Source organism: Mastomys coucha, unplaced genomic scaffold (genome assembly GCF_008632895.1).
Source record: "Mastomys coucha isolate ucsf_1 unplaced genomic scaffold, UCSF_Mcou_1 pScaffold15, whole genome shotgun sequence".
NCBI classification, from domain to species: Eukaryota; Metazoa; Chordata; class Mammalia; order Rodentia; family Muridae; genus Mastomys; species Mastomys coucha.
This window is the reverse complement of record NW_022196897.1, coordinates 133,954,430-133,971,687: the sequence shown is the minus strand read 5'-3', so window position 1 is coordinate 133,971,687 and position 17,258 is coordinate 133,954,430. Positions and strand designations below refer to the sequence as shown.

General features: G+C 44.8%; 1 protein-coding gene across 3 annotated transcripts; it reads right to left on the bottom strand.

Annotated features, from left to right (window-relative positions):
- Nucleotides 1-168: 168 nt before the first annotated feature.
- Gzf1 (GDNF inducible zinc finger protein 1) lies at nt 169-12,788 on the bottom strand. Of its 3 annotated transcripts, none has more exons than XM_031372159.1 (6): nt 12,598-12,788; nt 8,599-9,993; nt 6,173-6,267; nt 4,599-4,766; nt 2,733-2,890; nt 169-2,425 (listed from the first exon to the last, which is right to left on the bottom strand). In XM_031372159.1, the coding sequence occupies exons 2-6, from the start codon at nt 9,984-9,986 to the stop codon at nt 2,084-2,086; spliced, it is 2,151 nt and encodes a 716-aa protein (XP_031228019.1). In that variant the 5' UTR covers nt 9,987-9,993; nt 12,598-12,788; the 3' UTR covers nt 169-2,083. The 3 variants fall into 3 exon arrangements, with proteins under 3 accessions (XP_031228019.1, XP_031228018.1, XP_031228020.1); XM_031372158.1 differs by lacking the exon at nt 12,598-12,788 and adding an exon at nt 11,851-12,307; XM_031372160.1 differs by lacking the exon at nt 12,598-12,788 and adding an exon at nt 12,354-12,558 and having other exon boundaries at nt 174-2,425.
- Nucleotides 12,789-17,258: the final 4,470 nt, after the last annotated feature.

Below are 17,258 nucleotides of genomic sequence, written 5' to 3'. Positions count from 1 at the left end.
ATTTTCCTGTGTGCCACTGTGGATTTCAAGAATGTAAGTCAATCATCTGTGGTGACTATAACTGATGACTGACTTGAAGTTTTAATGTTCATTCTATTAAACAAATTAGACTAAAAGAATCTATTTGTATAGGTATAATGTAAATAAATTTAGAAGGACTTACGAAGCAGACATTTATTAACACATTAAACAATTTTATTTAGAACTCCTAAAGAAAAAAAATCAAGACAGTTCTTCCAGTAGGTAACAAAATAATCTATTGTTTAAATTCCTTCTCATCAAGATGACTTTATTCCATAACAGTACATCAGCTGGGCAGGTTTGCTCTTACCAGATAAAATGATCATGTGCCAATCACTAGTCTTTTGTCTGTTTTTGTCTGTAAACACAACTAGATTGCCAGGTCATAATAGAATGTGAAATAACTCAGCTTGAACTTTCAAGAGCAAGTAGGAAATATTACAGCGCGTGGAATGCCTTTGATGGCCTCACCAGCTACTTAGGGAGTTACCACAAAGTGAGCACTGGATAAGAACACTCTGCCATACTGTTATCTGTCTTCACCCTGAACATTAGGTGTCTTTCCCTTAGAAACCAGAGGGTTCTCACAGCAAGTTTAGTAAGTTAAAAGCAGAGAGGAAAAGCAACCAGAAAGCAAAAGCATTCCCCCTTTAAGGCGCTCTTAATTAATGCTGAGGGGTCACAGGCGGCACAGGTCCACATACCCAAAGCCCTGCAACCATGTATTGGGAATGGCAAGTACCATAAAATGCATTTTTCATATGAAATTTGTTGAACAATTATTGAATTCAGCACAAGAAAGCCAAAGGAACATTTGGAACAACATTCCTGGTTTTTTATGATCCACTTGTTAAGGCATAGAAGTTGAGCATGCCAGGGCTTCTGGTGCCCTCTAGATCAAGGGTTCTCAACTTTCCTAATGCTGTGACCCTTTGATACAGTTCCTCATGTTGTGGTGACTCCCAGCCATATAGTTATTTCCATTGCTACTTCATAAATAATTTTGCTACTGTTATGAATCATAATTAAATATCTTGGGTTGTCTGATGGTTTCAGGCAGCCCCTGTGAAAGGGTCATTGAGAACCACTGCTCTAGATTCTTTGCATGCTCCTAGAGAGGGGGATTTGTAGCAGTTACTAGTTTGTTTCATTTTCCACTGTGAAAATGGTATTTTGGGGACTCCGGACATTATAAGAAAGCCTGGCAAAAGTACTCTATATTGGCCAGGCTCACTCATCGTGCTGTTTGTGAAAATGTGCCTAGCTAAATGCTCTAACATCTAGCTTCATTTCTCACACTTCTGAAGAGAGGCAACGGTCTGATCTGCTGGATTCTTTGGTAGGACAGCTTTGACTTAATCTGATTTAGAGACTAAATTAAACAGCTCATCTCAGGTTGAATGTTATGACTCCTTACCTGCATACATACTGAGGTACTACACTGAACATGTTCCACCTGCCATTCATCTTTTTGTATCTACAAAAAGGGTTGGAGAGAAACAAATGGAATCATCTACATCTTCAATCCCATTCTAGGGTTCTCAGAATATATTTGCTTTTATCTCAGAAAGAAACAGCTAAAAAATAAGTGGCCCCAGTTCTACTTTAACTTTGTAGAAAAATGCCCTAAAGGGACCAGAGTGAAGTAAACACACATGGAAGTATAAGGCAGGGCGAGACCAGGCTACCACGGACAGCACTTTCCCGAGATGGGTCAATACTGTGCACTCTGTGAGTAAGACAAGCAGTGGTTTAGACATCAAGAGAATCAAGCATTAGTGTGATTGACATGAACAGCTACACCAGAGTAGCTATGCTAACTGAGCTAAATGAGCTACGCTAACTGCCATGTTTGCTGATGAAATGTAACTGAGATCATGCAGATCAAAATGTTAACAGGAAAGCTTCAAGTGTGATACAGACGTGCAAGATCATGGAAGTTTGGGGAAACCTGCAAAGCCAGTCTTGCCTACATCTTTGCACTGACAACTTTTACCTCATCCCCTGGCATCACCTGGAATATAGCAATTACACAGACTGCTTGGCACACAACTTCAGGTTGTCACTCCATATTGGTCAACGAGGGGAGGTGTGCAGGCATGGAGACTGTCTGTGGAGTCAGCTCCCCAAGTGCACTGATGGAAGTGGTAAGCAGAGTATCCTGAGACAGCACCACTTTGCAAGCAGTGTCTGTAGAACCGTTCTCCTGCACAGCAGGCACATTGCCCTGGACTTCCAATAAGTTGTTAAAGTGGCTATTTTCACCAAAAGATAGTAATCTGTCTGCAAGTTTGGGTGATGCATATTCTTCATCGGGTTGTTCTGTCTTATGCCCTTCATCATTCTTGGGTGAGCCATCTACAATGACAAGGAAAGACTTCCACGGCGTATTCTTATCATGTATCTACAAATAAAACAAAACAAGAGTCACTGCATGTGTATCTATGTTTCCCAATTTATAATCAAAAAGTTAATATTAAAAAATGAAACAAAAGATCTCCCTGACTTTTAAATCTGTGTACTAACTACCAAATATCTGCCCTGTTGAGCAGCCACTGCTTACAAGTGTTCAGCACAGGCTTGGCCACAGGGTCCTTCACCTTACTGGCTAGATGTCACTTCAGGACACCCAAGGAAAGAGCCTACTACCACCTCTGACCCTGTGGGCTGACCAGAGGGCTTTTTGTTCAAGCAGGCTAACCATCACTTACTGAGGTATGCCTCCGGAGAGTAGACTTGTCAGTAAAAGTCCGTCCACACGCATTGCACATGTACGGCTTCTCTCCCGTGTGGATGCGATGGTGGCGCTGGAGGGCATTTACCTGGGTGAACTGCTTCCCACACTGGTCACAACAATAAGGCCGTTCTCCTAAACAAAGAAGGAAACTATTCAGTGTCATTTTCAGTCTACTTTTAACTCTGGAGACACATCTGCACATCCTGGCTAGTCTGAGCACTCGGCACAAGGCAAGTTACATCACAATGACTCAAAAGACTACCTGATAGAGACACCAGTTTATTATACTGTAATCCCAAGAGCTTACAACTGTACCAGAAGCAGGTCAGTTCTGTGTGTGCGGCTGACACTGTATCAATGAAATACAAACCTACTATCCACTGTAAAGGACTGCCCTAATATCAAAATGCTTGCATGTGTGCACATATGTACATTAACATTCTTTAACCCTGTGCAGTATCTGAAAGATGTGGAATTCATACAAGCATCCACACTCAAGCTGTCAGGCCACAGGAAGCTATGTGCTCTTTCAATAAACCCCATGCTACAAACACTGTCCCCCATTTGCATACTAGTGTTCTCACTTTCACTGTATCAGAACCAGAAACTGGGCCTATAAGGCACCTCAGTAAGAAAAGGCACCTGCCACCAAGACTGAGGATCTGAGTTTAGTCTCCAGGGCCCACATGGGGAAAGGCAAGAGCCAACTCCCACAAATGTTCCTCTGGCCTCCACACACGTCTGGGCACTTAAATCACACACACACACACACACAACTTAATTAAAATATATGTAATTAGCCTGGCAGTAGTGGTGTAAGCCTTTAGTTCCAGTTATTGGGCAGCAGGGGTGGGTGGATCTCTGAATTCAAGGTCAGTCTGGTCTACAGAATAACTTTCAGGACAGTCAGGGCTACATAAACCCTGTCTCAAAAAACAAAACAAAAGAACAACAACAACAAAAAAAAAAACCTATAAATAAAGGAAGGTAGGAAGGAAGCCAGATAAATAAACAAACAAACAAAAGGAAGGCAGACGGGTAACCCTAGCACTTGAGGGGCACAGAGAGGAGCATCAAGAGTTAAAGGTCTCCTGGGCTATACAGCAATGTCAAGGGCTATAAGAAAATCTATCTCAAAAAAGAAAACATAAAAATAGGGTCCACAAATTAATGTAGTGGTGGGCTGCAGTTAAAAGCACTGACTGCTCTTCCAGAGGCCCTGAGTTCAATTCCCAGCAACCACATGGTGGCTCACAATCATCTGTAAGGAGATCTGGTGCCTTCTTCTGGTGTGTCTGAAGACAGCTACAATGTACTCATATAAATAGAAAAAATAAATCTTAATTTAAAAAAATATTAATGTAGTGGTACAGCATTTAGACAGCACGTACAAGTTTAATCAAAGGCCGCAGAGTGGGTAAACAGGTTTAAAAATACTACTATAGCAAAGTTTGGCCAGTTCTTGCTCCTAAAGCTGATTCAGAAGGAATGAATTTGAAATATGCCTCACAGGGTCACATCCTTAATGCTCAAGCTGCTCACTATTTTGAAGGCTGTGGGATCTTTATGGACTGGCTACTTCCTGATGGCCTGAAGTAGGTTAAGACCATATCGCCCCTGGTTCCTGCTAGCCTTCTCTGGTTTAGCGTAAGGTGAGGAACCTGCCTAAGGTCCTGCTGCCATGAATCTGCCCAGGCTTTCTCTACCCTGAGAAAATGAACCCTGGAAAGCTCTGAGCCACTATATTATGGCCACAGTAACACCAAAGCAACATTCTCCAAGTGCCTTTCTAATACATCTAACACTTGTGAACTATTTTCCTTGCCAGACTGAACCATACCTGTGTGGACTTTAATATGCTGGTAAAGGGAATTCCGCTGGGCAAAGGTCCGCAAGCACACTTCACATTTAAAGGGTTTAGATCCAGTGTGGATTCTATTATGATGTTTTAAGTACTCCTTAGAAGCAAAACTCTTGCCACATGTCTCACACATGAAAGGCCTTTCACCTAGAGAAAAAGATGAGACAAAAATACCAACAGAGGCATTAAAAACAACCAGATGAGGAAGAGCTAGTCGTACCTTGTCAAGCAGCAGCTAACACTTTCTAGTGAAACATCAAACATACTTCTCTTGCTACTTGAATATCCTATGAATATCCTGGGAAGTCCAAAGAGCATTCCACTGGACAAGAATCAATGATCACTATTCAGCCAGCTAAGATTAAGAAATTCAGTTACTGCAAATAAGAAAATTTTACAACTTTGGGGGTCTGTTGGATTATTCTCAAACAACTGTTTCTGTAGCTCTTACAAGAATAAAAGTCCCTCTGATAAAATGAGAGGAAGTTCACAATGGATTATCACGTGGCTTCTAGGCTACGACTTGACTGGACTGCATGGCAATTTCAATGCCTCACTTTCTGTTGTTTTAAGTTCTTACACCATCAACTGGCATGCCCCCAATTTTACAAACATTAAGACATTGGCTTCCATAAAATTTTAATATATTAATAATCATACACCAACTCTAAATCTATGGTGTGACACTGCCTCCCCTAAAGTTTCCAATGGAGTTCTGCATTCCAGTAACAAATGGTTCACACTTCCTTTGTCTGGACTGTGCTTGACCTGAGGCCTGCATTGAGTGCTTACAGATAAAAGTGTAAGCAGACAGGAGCTGGGTGAGGGAACATAGTACAAAGTAATAGACTAGGCTCTTTGTCCTGCATAGTTTATATCAAAATTTTCAACCACACGAGTGCAATGCTGAACCAAAATAAAAACAACTTTCCCACTCATGGTAAACTATCACAAAGGTTTTTAGAAATAGAGATAATGTCTTATCTAAATATGATTATTTACCAGGTAAGTATTTGCTCCTGGTTTCTGTCCACGTTTTCAACAGTTGGGACTGTGATCATTCATAATTGTTCATGAAAGCACGGACGTACCCATGCAATTTAAGAGTCCTTCCTCTGAAGAGCCATATCTTGAGCTGGGGCATGGATTTCCAGTCTATGGAAACCCTTCCTTGTAGTTTGCCCATTATGTTGCTCCTAATTCTGTTATTAAACATATCAAGAAGAGAGCGGACTGCACAGCTTTTCTCAGATGTCAGATAATTCTTTAGGACAGACTCCTGAAAATGGACTTAGGGTACAACTCTTAAATACCCCTTAGATATCAAAGACCTGTGTGCTCCATTTTAGTGCCTAGTGACCCAGGCCATGGCTACTAACACACAGCAGCACTGCAGGCAGCAGGTGGATCTGGAATCCTCTCTTACTAGATGGAAAAGCTGAAGCCTAGCTGTAACCTGCAATGGTATGGTGGATGCCAACTTCTAATTAAGCAACTGCAGTTTTCTTCTCTAGCTAGGAAAGACAGTCAATCACAAGAGTGTGGGTATTTACCTGTGTGGCACCTTTTATGATAAATCAGCATGTGGTTCTGAGTGAATCTTGCACCACATTCATCACAGACAAAAGGTCTTTCCCCTGTATGAACTCTGAAAGTACAACATTCAGATGATAACTCAGGGCATATTTCAAAGGTCACTTTGCAATACAATTTCCAAATTCCTCTGTACTATGCAAAAACCATTTCCTCCAAGAGTGCTGAGAAAAAAATAACAAATGGAACAGATCAGAAGTTCACCATATGCAAAGAAATGGTGACATATGCCTTTAATTCCAGCACTTGGGAGGCAGAGGCAGACATGAAATCTCTAATTTCGAGGCCAGCCTGGTCTACAGAGCAAGTTCCAGAATGGCCAGGGCTATACAGAAAAACCCTGGCTCAGGAGCGGAGGTTTACCGTACATCCCAACACAAATGAAGTTTCTGTGCAAGACCCGAGGCTTGATACTTGCACTCAGTCCCACTTGAGAGCCCCTCCGTCTCTCCTGGGCCTTATTTCTGCTTCGAGGCACTGGGAGGCAAAGTATCAACTTAAGGTTTGAAAAGCTTCCTCATCTGAAATAACCTCAGAACTTACTGTTGACAACGTATCACGTGACCAAATATTTTCTGTCATTTCCTAAAATGACCAGTCAGTCTAAAGAGAAAAATCTGCTCTTAAGTTGCTGAGACCCACACAGGAGCATTTGTTTCACAGCCAGCATGCTGTAGCGATTGATCAGCATGATCTACTGAGTGCTTCTTCCTACACAAGTACTTTGAACTCAGGCAAACTGAAAGATGACACTCGCCATGCTCCGGCCCCTACGGTTTTGGAGGGCAAAGGTAGAATCCAGTAGAAAATTCAACTGCTTGTCTGGAATGAGGACAGATGCACTAAGAACTACAATCAATGTGGCACATTGTCTTTGATGCCAGCACTTGAGAGGCAGAGGCAGGCCCATCTCTGAAAATTTAAAGCAAGCACAAATGATACTGCTAAGTTCCAGACTAACAAAATTCTACACTGTCTAAAACAATGGTTCTCAACCTTCCTAATGCTGCAACCCTTTAAAACATCTCCTCATGTTGTGGTGACCCCCAAAATTATTATTTTTGTTGGTACTTCATAATTGTACTTTTGCTACTTTTATGAACTGTAATATATATATCTGATAAGCAGGATATCTAATATGTGACCCCTATAGAAGGTTCCTTCAACCTCAAAGGGGTTACAACTCCCAGGTTGAGAACCCCTGGTCTAAAATCAACAACAAAGAAAAAACTATAAGGAAATTTAAATATAAGAACTCATTATCCAAGCCATATGGCAGTGGCGCATGCCTTTAATCCTAGCACTCGGGAAGCAGAGGCAGGCAGATCTCTAGGAGTTCAAGGACAGCCTGGTCTACAGAGTGAGTTCCAGGACAGCCAAAGTTACACAGAGAAACCCTGTCTCAAAAAACAAGACAAAACAAAACTCATTATCCATGTACAGTCTGCAAACAATTACAAGGCATCCTCCAGAGGCCACAGAGATGGCTCCGTGGTTAGAGCACTTGCTGCTTTGGCAGGGGAACAGCCTTTGGTTCCCAGCACCCACACGTGTGTCATAACCATTGGGTACTTCAGCTCCTGGGTATTTGATATTTGCCTTTTAACATCTTAGGGCACTTGCATGGTACACAATACATATATCCAGGCAAAACACCATATACATAAAATAAAAATACATCTTTTTGTTTTGTTTTGTTTTTTGGTTCTTTTTGAGACAGGGTTTCTCTGTGTAGCCTTGGCTGTCCTGGCACTCACTCTGTAGACCAGGCTAGCCTCAAACTCAGAAATCCACCTGCCTCTGCCTCCCAAGTGCTGGGATTAAAGGCGTGTACCACCACTGCCCGGTAAAATACATCTTTTTTAAAAAGCTAGAAAGTATTGTGTAATTCTTAGATCCTAATTCTTAGATCAACCGTTGAATGACACTTTCCAAGCCCTGAAAGCTAAAAGACCACTAGAGAAGTGTCCTACAGCACTACATATCACTGCACAGAACTTCAATAGAACCGAGTGAAGAAAAAGCCCAGCTTTTGCTTAAGTACAGAGTGCCTGGAGACCTCAGGCCACCACGAAGCACACAGCACCCAGAATTCTGGATGGCTCTACTATGACTTGGCCTCTATGCACGGGAAGAGGGGCCAAAGGTGTTCTGAGAAGTTAAAGAGCCATTTCCCTTACTTCCTCCTCCAAAGAGGATTAAAAGTTGCCTCAATTTCCCAAGTCCTAGATGGCACCAGCAGGGAAATGAAAATCTACAAAGACAGATATGTTGGTCCAAGTCCTAAAGCCATCTCTAACTGCCCAGAACATGTTAGCACTTGGGAACCCACATCCCTGCATGCAACCAGCCCTGCTCCACATACAACATTCCTGACTAGCCGCACCTCAGGTGTGTCTTAAGCGCTGAGGGCTGCGAGAACTTGGCCTCACACTTGGTACAGCCGTAGGGCTTGTCGCCCGTGTGTGTGCGCTCGTGCAGCCGCAGGGAAGTCTTGGAGCTCAGGCCTTTGCCACACTGGCCACAGCGGTGCCGCTTGCCACCGCCCTCATGCACCTGCAGCACATGCCGTTTCACGTCTTTCTTGCGCTTGAACTTCTTGGCACACATTTCACACGGGAAGTGGCGCTCACTGCTGTGCACATGGCGCTGGTGGCTCTTCAGGTTGCAGCGGTTGGCAAAGGTCTGGCCACAGGTGTCACATCGGTACACCACTTCTGTGGCCACACCATGGTGGTACCTGATATGTTTCAGGAAACTCTTCTCATACAGGAAGGCCTTGTCACAGACCGTGCACTGGAAGTTCTTCTTCTTCTCCTCCTCCCCATCCTTCCCTTCCTCCTCTTCCTTCTCCCCATCCTTCCCTTCCTCCTCTTCCTTCTCCCCCTTCACTTTCTGCAGGCTTTCCTCCGGTTCCACACTAGCAGGGCAAGCCTCACTTTTGGAAGCTGGCTCAGTCTCCATCCTCTCACTGTCTGGGCTTTGGTCCTGAGGACAATTGTCATTCGCCGCAGCTTCCTCAGCACTTTTCTGCTGTTCTCGGAGCCTTCTTGTATATTTCTTTTTAGGAATTTCCACAAACACCTTTTTTCCAGCCAGCCTCCCACTCGCTCTTCTGATTTTAGGGAAGGGAGGCTTAGCCACATCTTTCTTCTTGTCCAGTTTCTCCTTGCACTTCTTGGATGGCGTTTCTGGTGAGAGGCCATTGCCCCATCTCTCTATTGGGTAGTCAGAGGAATCTACAAGGCCATTGGAGTGAGCATCCTCCCCTGGTACACTTGCTTTGGAGCTGGGGGTCGCACTCACCTGGGGGCCACTACTGGCCTCCACCTCCTGAGCCTCAGAGAAGTTCTGCAATTCCAAAAGGACAGACTCCAGCATCTGCTTCTTTAGCTGCAAGCATGTCTCAGACAGGTCCACACACTTTAGCTTGTCAGCTACTTCTAGCATCTGCTGCACACGGTCTTCTTCTACCCGCACTCTGGCAGTATACACAAACTCCAGAAACGAAGCAAAGTCAACAACCTGAACCTCACTCAAGTAAACATTAGTCCTGGTACCGTCCGTACTCTTCTCGTTGAGGAACACTTCCTTAAAAAACTTGCTGGTGGCTGCCAGCACTGCTTTATGGGCCATGAAGTCTTCACGGACACCCTGACTCTCTACACTAACAGTGACATCACACAGGTGGCCCAGAAGGCGGAGCTCATGCATCTCATGCAGAAGGTTCAATGGTGAAGATTTGGATTCCAGCAAAACTGTGCCACTTGCCATCTTCCTTCTAAAAGCAATTTTTAAAAACAAAAACAAGAATCAATTAGCTCATGCACTAAGAATCCCTAAAGATAAGAAAGGGCTTGAAATTATGAGGGTTACAATGGTTCTTGAGAATATAAATAGTAACTAACAAACTCAACTTTTCTCATTGAAAGATTCAAATCACAGCTGGATGTGGTGGCATGCATCTATAACCAACATCGCCAGGTGCAATCCCAGCATTTAGAAGGTAGAGTCAGGAGTTCAAAGCCAATCACGGCAACTCTGAGGCCAGCCAGAACTATATGAGACCCTACCTCAAAACAACAACAACAACCAAAACACAAAGATAGGGTGGGAGAGTTGGCTCAACAGCTCAGAAGAGCGCACACTGTCGTTGCAGAAAACCCAAGTCTAACTCCCAGCACCCACACTGGGTGACTCACAACTGCCTCTAACCCCAGTTCTAGGGAATCTGACTTCTCAGACACCTGCACTCACTTGCACATACCCTAACAAAGACATATGCATTTTATTACAGATAAAATGAATCTTTAAAAAAAAAAAAAACCTCACATATAGAACGCAGAGTCTAATTACACTTCATTCTTATCAGTTTCTAAAGTTCCAGAAAGGCTTTCATGAGAAATATTCTTATGAAAACAATACTGGCAAGCCTTCCCCCAGTGATAAGCACAAATGATTAGTTCACCTTTAGTGAAACTCATTAAGGCAGTAATTTGCTTATCAAGGTTATTTTCTTCTTCTTCTTCTTCTTTTTATTTTTTTATTTTTTGAGACAGGGTTTCTCTGTGTAGCCTTGGCTGTCCTGGAACTCACTCTGTAGACCAGGCTGGCCTTGAACTCAGAAATCCGACTCCTCTGCCTCCCAAGTGCTGGGATTAAAGGCATGCGCTACCACCACCCAGCTATCAAGGTTATTTTCTAATCTACTCAAAGGCATATTCTAAATATACATCTAGTTTTATTGAGCAAGAAACAGTTACTTGATAATCACTTTTACCACAGAGAACAGTACTTCCTAGAAAAATAACTCAAAGCCCATCCTCACTTGCAATGTCCTTAAACACCAGGTAAATTGAGTTCCTCTCCTGAAATAATTCAAGTTCCAGAGCTTTTACAAACTGTGTTACCTTGAGCAAGTTAGAAGCTTCTCTGAACACTCACTTCTTCCTCTTGGAAGACTCAGCTATGCTTAGGCTTTATGGAACACAACATAGCAAACACTTCCAACTTGCCTGACATTTGCTGGTTCATGGTCGGCTTCCTACAAATCTGTAAAGGACATCTCAGCTTACAGGTGACAAACTAGTAAGATTAACTGGCTGATGGGCATTTTGAACCTTAGCCTCATGGCCCTGTCTCAGTTCAACTACAGTTTCTCAACACTCCCCTCAACCCCAGCTTCACCAAATGAAAGATGATTCCCCTGCAGTTGCCATATCCTCCAAGATTCCTGGACTCCAACACGCTAGCACAACTTCCTGTCTTCTGCTTTGTGGACTCTTCTCAGAGTCCTCTGTCCCTGAATCTAACTTCCCTTTCCAGGTTCACGTGGGTTTCCAAGTCTCCACCCTCCGGACCACGCCTGGATTTCCTTCACCACCTTGGATTTCCCTTTTACCTCCCCTAGGGGCAGACACACTAGACAACACCTTGGATTCCATGTGTCTACCAGGATCTGCCGTTGCCTCTCCATTTCATTCAAGAAACCACAGCCCACAATCTCCAGCCTCAAACACAGAAAAGACGCCTAGGGAGTGCAATTGTAAATTAGGCACCTGTGGAATGTCACATCGACTAAAGGGGACTCTTCAGGAAACACTACCTACCTACTAGGAAGCTTAAATAAAGGAAATACCTGGTGTGAGAGCGACAAAAGGCAGTACTCTGAAGTCCAAGGCTCTTCAGAATCCCCCGGTCCCAGCCTGAGGAATAAGGCTTAAGACCCTTTCTCAGCCTGCCCACATGGCCAGCCTGGTTTCCTAACACCTCGCCCTGGTCCCTCAAGGGAACTCCAAGTCCTTCCAGGAGGTCTGGCAGCAACTTTACCATCAACCAAGAAGGCCCTGAGCAGATTTCCCGTTTACCTCCCCTAGGGGCAGACACAGGTCGTAGCGAGCAGCTATTTGAGATCTGGTGACAGCTGTGTTCCACCGTAACTCATTGGCTTTCGGCTGTCTCTGGGTGGGCCTAGCTTCCTCACCAAGGTCGCCTAGCAATCCCGGGGTCGGGACTCCCAGGCCAGGCCTCCGGGAGACGCTGCTCTCCGCAGCCTGCCCACCCTAGAGGGATCCTGGCTCTAAGGCAGGGAATAAAGGCCGGTGTCTGTGGCCTCTCTGACTGCACCACCTCTGTCCCCACCTCGGCCACCTCGAGTCCCGGACCACCGATGATCTATCTTCCAAAGCCGCAGAGAGAATGAACTCTTGCGGGAAGGTCCAGCCCTTCCTCCGGCCTCCAGCGCCGAAAGAGTCCAGCCTGCCTGGTCATTCCGGCCTGTCCCGCCGCACCCCCCGTCCTGTGCCTACATCCCCACAGCCCGCTGCACCGAGGGACAGGAGACAGAGGACAGTCTAGAAGAGGAACCCGCCGGCAACGCCCTCACCTCTTGGCCAGAGGCTCCAAGGGACCCGCACCCCGGCCCAGGCCCGCAGAGTCAGCGGATTGGTCGCCACGAGCGCGCCCCGCCCCCTGGTGGGCTCCGCCCTCCGTGGGCTAGGGGCGCTGCGTGCGCACTTCCAGCTGCAAAGGCGGTTCCGACCGTTGAGTTACGTGATCTTACGTGCGCTTGGGCAGGGCGACTAGCTCGCAGATCCCGGATTTACCACCAGCGTCGGTCCAAGGCCACGCCTGCGCAGAACACAGCAATGGCTGGGGGCGGAGCCACTTGGCGGAGTTGGGACAAGCTCCGGCTGCGCTGCTTAGTTCTAGTAGTCAGGTTGCTGGGAGCTGGATTTTCAAGCCCTTCCGGGTGCTGCGATAGGCCAAGTCTTGGAGTAGGGCCGAGGTGGGGTGGGAAGGCTGGCGCAACCTTGAATTCCTTGCATCGTTCCGCTCTAAATCCCACCCATGGTCTTAATTAAAACCTGGTCATTGGAAAGTCCTGCCTGACACTTCCAGTTCCCGGTAAATGTTGATCATGCTTCCACCTATTGCTAAAGCTTTACGGAGTCGCCTCCCTACTGCCACCAGCCAGCTAGAATAGAAGGTCTCCTCTGGTCACTTCTTTCGTTGAGCATTTAGTTTAGCGAAATAGTGCTTTTCTCCCCTTGAAATGTACGTAATCCTCTAGAGAACTAACTGGCCTCTGTCTGCATACAGACCGTGTCTTTCTCTAGGGTGGAAGCCGGCTATTTCAACTAGAAATGCCCGCGAGATTGATAGCTCCTTCAGCTTTCCAAACGCCTTGCTCTATTAACTAGCTCCTGCTGCAAAGAGGCGATCTAGCCCACTGAATTAAGCCAACTACCTGAAATAAAAGTTCAGTTACAAAGTGAAGTTAGTTTAAACTATCTATGACTTCAATATAAGATCATACCTTGGAATATATCTTAATATGTGTGTGTGATACGCCATAAACTGCTTAGCTACACGGAAGAATCAAATCTTGATTTACAACCCAGTTCGGAACATAAGTAAAACCATTTTGTGTGATTTGGAATAATGTAATGCTTGTGAGATGGGTTAAGGAGCCAACCACATGGCAGCTCCCATGAGCCAAGCGGGCTTCGATATGCTGATGAACCAACCTTGAGCTGTGAGCCCCTTAATCTTTATAATAGCATGGTATTGTAGGGAATGTTTGTGTGAATAAACTGAGCATATTCAAAAGGTAAGCCTATGTATGTGTAAGAAAAATGAGACAAGTATTTAAACTCCTGCTCAACAGGCTGAGACTGCTTTATTGGACCAGCAAGGGCCCCGACATTTCTGTGGGATGAAAGCTGAGTACATTTAGTGGGGTTGGTGGAAAGGTATAAATTGTAGTCCCTAAGTGGCAAAGGGGGGGCGATCACCTCAGGACTTGCCCCGGCAACCGCACTTCCTCGTCAGTCTCCCCCTACTGGCTTCTGGGAGATGTCACCTCAGCCAAAGCTGCCTGAGGCATGGATAGTCTTCTCATCCAGACCCAAGGGCCAAGTGCAGAAAAGGGGTGTGGAAAAGGGCACTAATCTCTGAGCAGGAAAACCCACCAATCGCTGATCTCCCCAAACCCAGGACTTGAATCCCAGTAACCCCGAACCTGGAAATCTCTACCCTGAAAAGCTCCTCCCCTAAGAAGTCTTATATAAACCCTGTCTACCATTCAGCTCACTGTTGCTGCTTCTCCCTGGAGCAGAGGCAGCCTTACTCCTGGAGTCTTCCAATAAAATCTATGTGAGGTTTGCTGTGCAGTGAGCTGTAACACTTTCCCTAGAGCAGAGAACAGACAGCTGTTACACTGTTTCCCCAGCAGAGCAGAGCTGTGACATTTATTGTAGGGCAAGTCTTTCACTTCAGCACTGCAACATTTATATATATATATCTACACACAGCAGTGGGTAGCTCCCAGGAAATGTGTGTACTCACGCTCTTCCACAACCTGCCTCTCTCTGTGGGGTGTGTGTGTGTGTGTGTGTGTGTGTGTGTGTTTTGAATCAGGGTAGTATTTTGTTTTGTTTTTTGAATCCAGGTGTATTGTTTCTGCAGGTAGAGCTGAAAGATCTGGAAAGAACCAAACAATGTTTTTGTGCCTAGTGGCTATTACTCAGTATTGCCTGGCTCAGTTTCTCAGGATTTGAAGCTATTACACAATGTAGTATGTACATCCTTACTGCCAAGTACCTCACAGCCCACAAGCTCCACTCTTCACAAACTCTTAATGGATTTGCATCTTAAAATACTTTTGCTAGAAAACGCTGACTCCTTAGGTCCACAAGGTTGTTACAGAAATATACCTTCCCTGTGAGAAAACAGTCTGCACACTTAGAGATTAATGAAGGAAAAGCTTATTACTGAAGTGCCCGGCTAACTAGGGCTAAGGCCCAACCAAAGGAAGGTTTTATTAGCTTACCTTACGTATTTTACATAGGCTTTCATCCTTAAGTCTCTTTTGGGTTCTGGCCCCAGGTTACACTTTGAACAATTTAAAGAGAAAGGAGACTGAAAGTCTGGCTGCTTAGGCAAATAGTACATTTACATAGCGAAGATGTAACATTCCATCAGAATTATTTTAAGCACTCCAGTTTTGTTGTAGCATTGGTTGTTTTGGTTTTGGTTTTGGTTTTTGTTTGGTTTTGTTTTAGTTTGGTTTGGGTTTTGGGGTTTTTTTTGTTTGTTTGTTTGGTTTGGTTTGGCTTTTTTTGTTTGTGTGGGGGGGGAGGGAGTGTTTTGCTTGAATGGTTGTTAGCCAGGGTCAGTACAGGGAACTTAATAGCAAAACTGGACTTAATGATGGTTGTAACCTTGTACTGCCCCCCCCTCCACCACCACCCACACACACCTTGAGCTACCTTTTAGGGGAACATCTTTGGGGATGGACCTAATGGCTGGCCAATTGTGGTGAACACACATTTGCATCCTAACATTCTAAATTTTTCTTCTAACTGGCCTGGATAGTATACTACTACTTATCTTTGGGGTGTTTTGGAGGTAGCTCCTTTAGCTAAATTCCACTTGTGTGACTTCATGTCTTCTCTGAAAATCTATTAGTAAATCTTTTACAACGTCAATTCTATCACCTGGTTTCTTCTACACCAGTGTAACTAAAGTCTGGATTAAATCCTGGCCACCACTTTTCATTTGTGTCCCCTGTACTCTGGCTCATACTCCTGCCTGACTCTGCTGACCTCATTTCATTCCCCTTCAGTAAAACCTTGCTTTAACCTTTCTTCAGATTATCCCGGATTTTAGAACTACAATATCTGACCCATATGCATCTTTGTGCCAAGGGACTAAAACTATTCCCAAGCAATGGTAAGACAAGATAAACCTCAAAGAACTTCCCCAAAAAGAAATCACCAGCAAAAAAAGAATGCTACTAGACATTCTCACTAGAATGAGTAGAATCAAATTCTAGAACACTCCTCAAGCCGGGCCACGCCCTCCACTGCGCCCATCACCCCGGGAGACTCAGGCAGCAGCGGGGGGTCCAGGCCATTTGGCTTGCTTCCAAGTTTCCCGGGGAACCGTCTTGCAATTGGTTCTGGGTGGTCGCGGGGTGATGACGTTGACACTCCCCCCCCCCAAGTCCGAAAGGTACGGCGCTATGGTGGGTTTAGCTTAGAAGTGAGAGGCTCTGCAGTCCAAGCCGAGCAGCCGTCTCTACCACGCGGCCGCGCTGGAGCCTCTCATCGGCACGGAGTGAGAAAAAGAGCAGGGCGGGCGTGGGCGTTGTCGGAGGACCCACGCGGCGTTGTCCTGGGCGAGTTTTCTTGTGTGGTTCCCAAGCCCCAAAATCCAGCCAGTGAGGTTACTTTCCAGTGCGTCAATGATGGGTCAATTCAAGAGTTGAGTTTTTAACAGGCCACAAGTCTTTACCTGCTTTAAATTTGGGCACATTATCATTTAACCGCTCCCCTCCCCCCTATACACTCCATCTTTAGCCATTTCTCACAAGTGTATTTGGTAATCACCCGGAAAAAAATGGATGTGCTTTTGTAAAGCTTTTTTCATTCCTACATTGGAATATTCTTGCAGATTCCAAAACCCAAACGCTTTATCCCTGATTCTTTAAACACAGTAGGGGATTCCTTTTTTTTTTTTTTTCCTTTAATTACATTGAGAGAGGATCATATTTTGGGAAGATCAGAGGACAACTTGTAGGACTCAGTTCTCTCCTTTACACTGTGTTGGTCCCGGTAATTAAACATTAAAATCCTAGAAGCCAATGTGAGAGAAACATGTCTTTAATTTTTGGTCTATGTTTCTAGAATTTTATATCTATAGTAATTTCATTTTACATTCACCAGTCAATTACCTTGTCAGTAAAAAGCTGAAAATAGTGCCTTGAGTGGTCCTTCGAATGCTTGTGCATTCTACAAAGTCAGTGGACATTTAGAGCTGTCACTCTTCATATCACAAAGGATGCTTGGGATAACTTTTTGTTGTTGGTTTTGTTGTTGTTGTTTTTTTGAGACAGGGTTTCTCTGTGTAGCCCTGGCTGTCCTAGAACTCACTCTGTAGACTGGCCTTGAACTCAGAAATTCGCCTGCCTCTGCCTCCCAAGTGCTGGGATTAAATGTGTGTGCCACCACTGCCCGGCTGTGATAACTTCTTTTTTTTTTT

Bases quoted from the DNA above. Each gene is read 5' to 3' on its own strand.
- Gzf1 (XM_031372158.1), bottom strand. From the start codon at position 12,044: ATGGTAAAGTTGCTGCCAGACCTCCTGGAAGGACTTGGAGTTCCCTTG. The intron at 2,891-4,598 runs GTATGGTTCAGT...TTCTTTGTTTAG, and splicing joins GCATATTAAAGTCCACACAG to GAGAACGGCCTTATTGTTGT. The intron at 2,426-2,732 runs GTAAGTGATGGT...TTTTATTTGTAG, and splicing joins CTCTCCGGAGGCATACCTCA to ATACATGATAAGAATACGCC.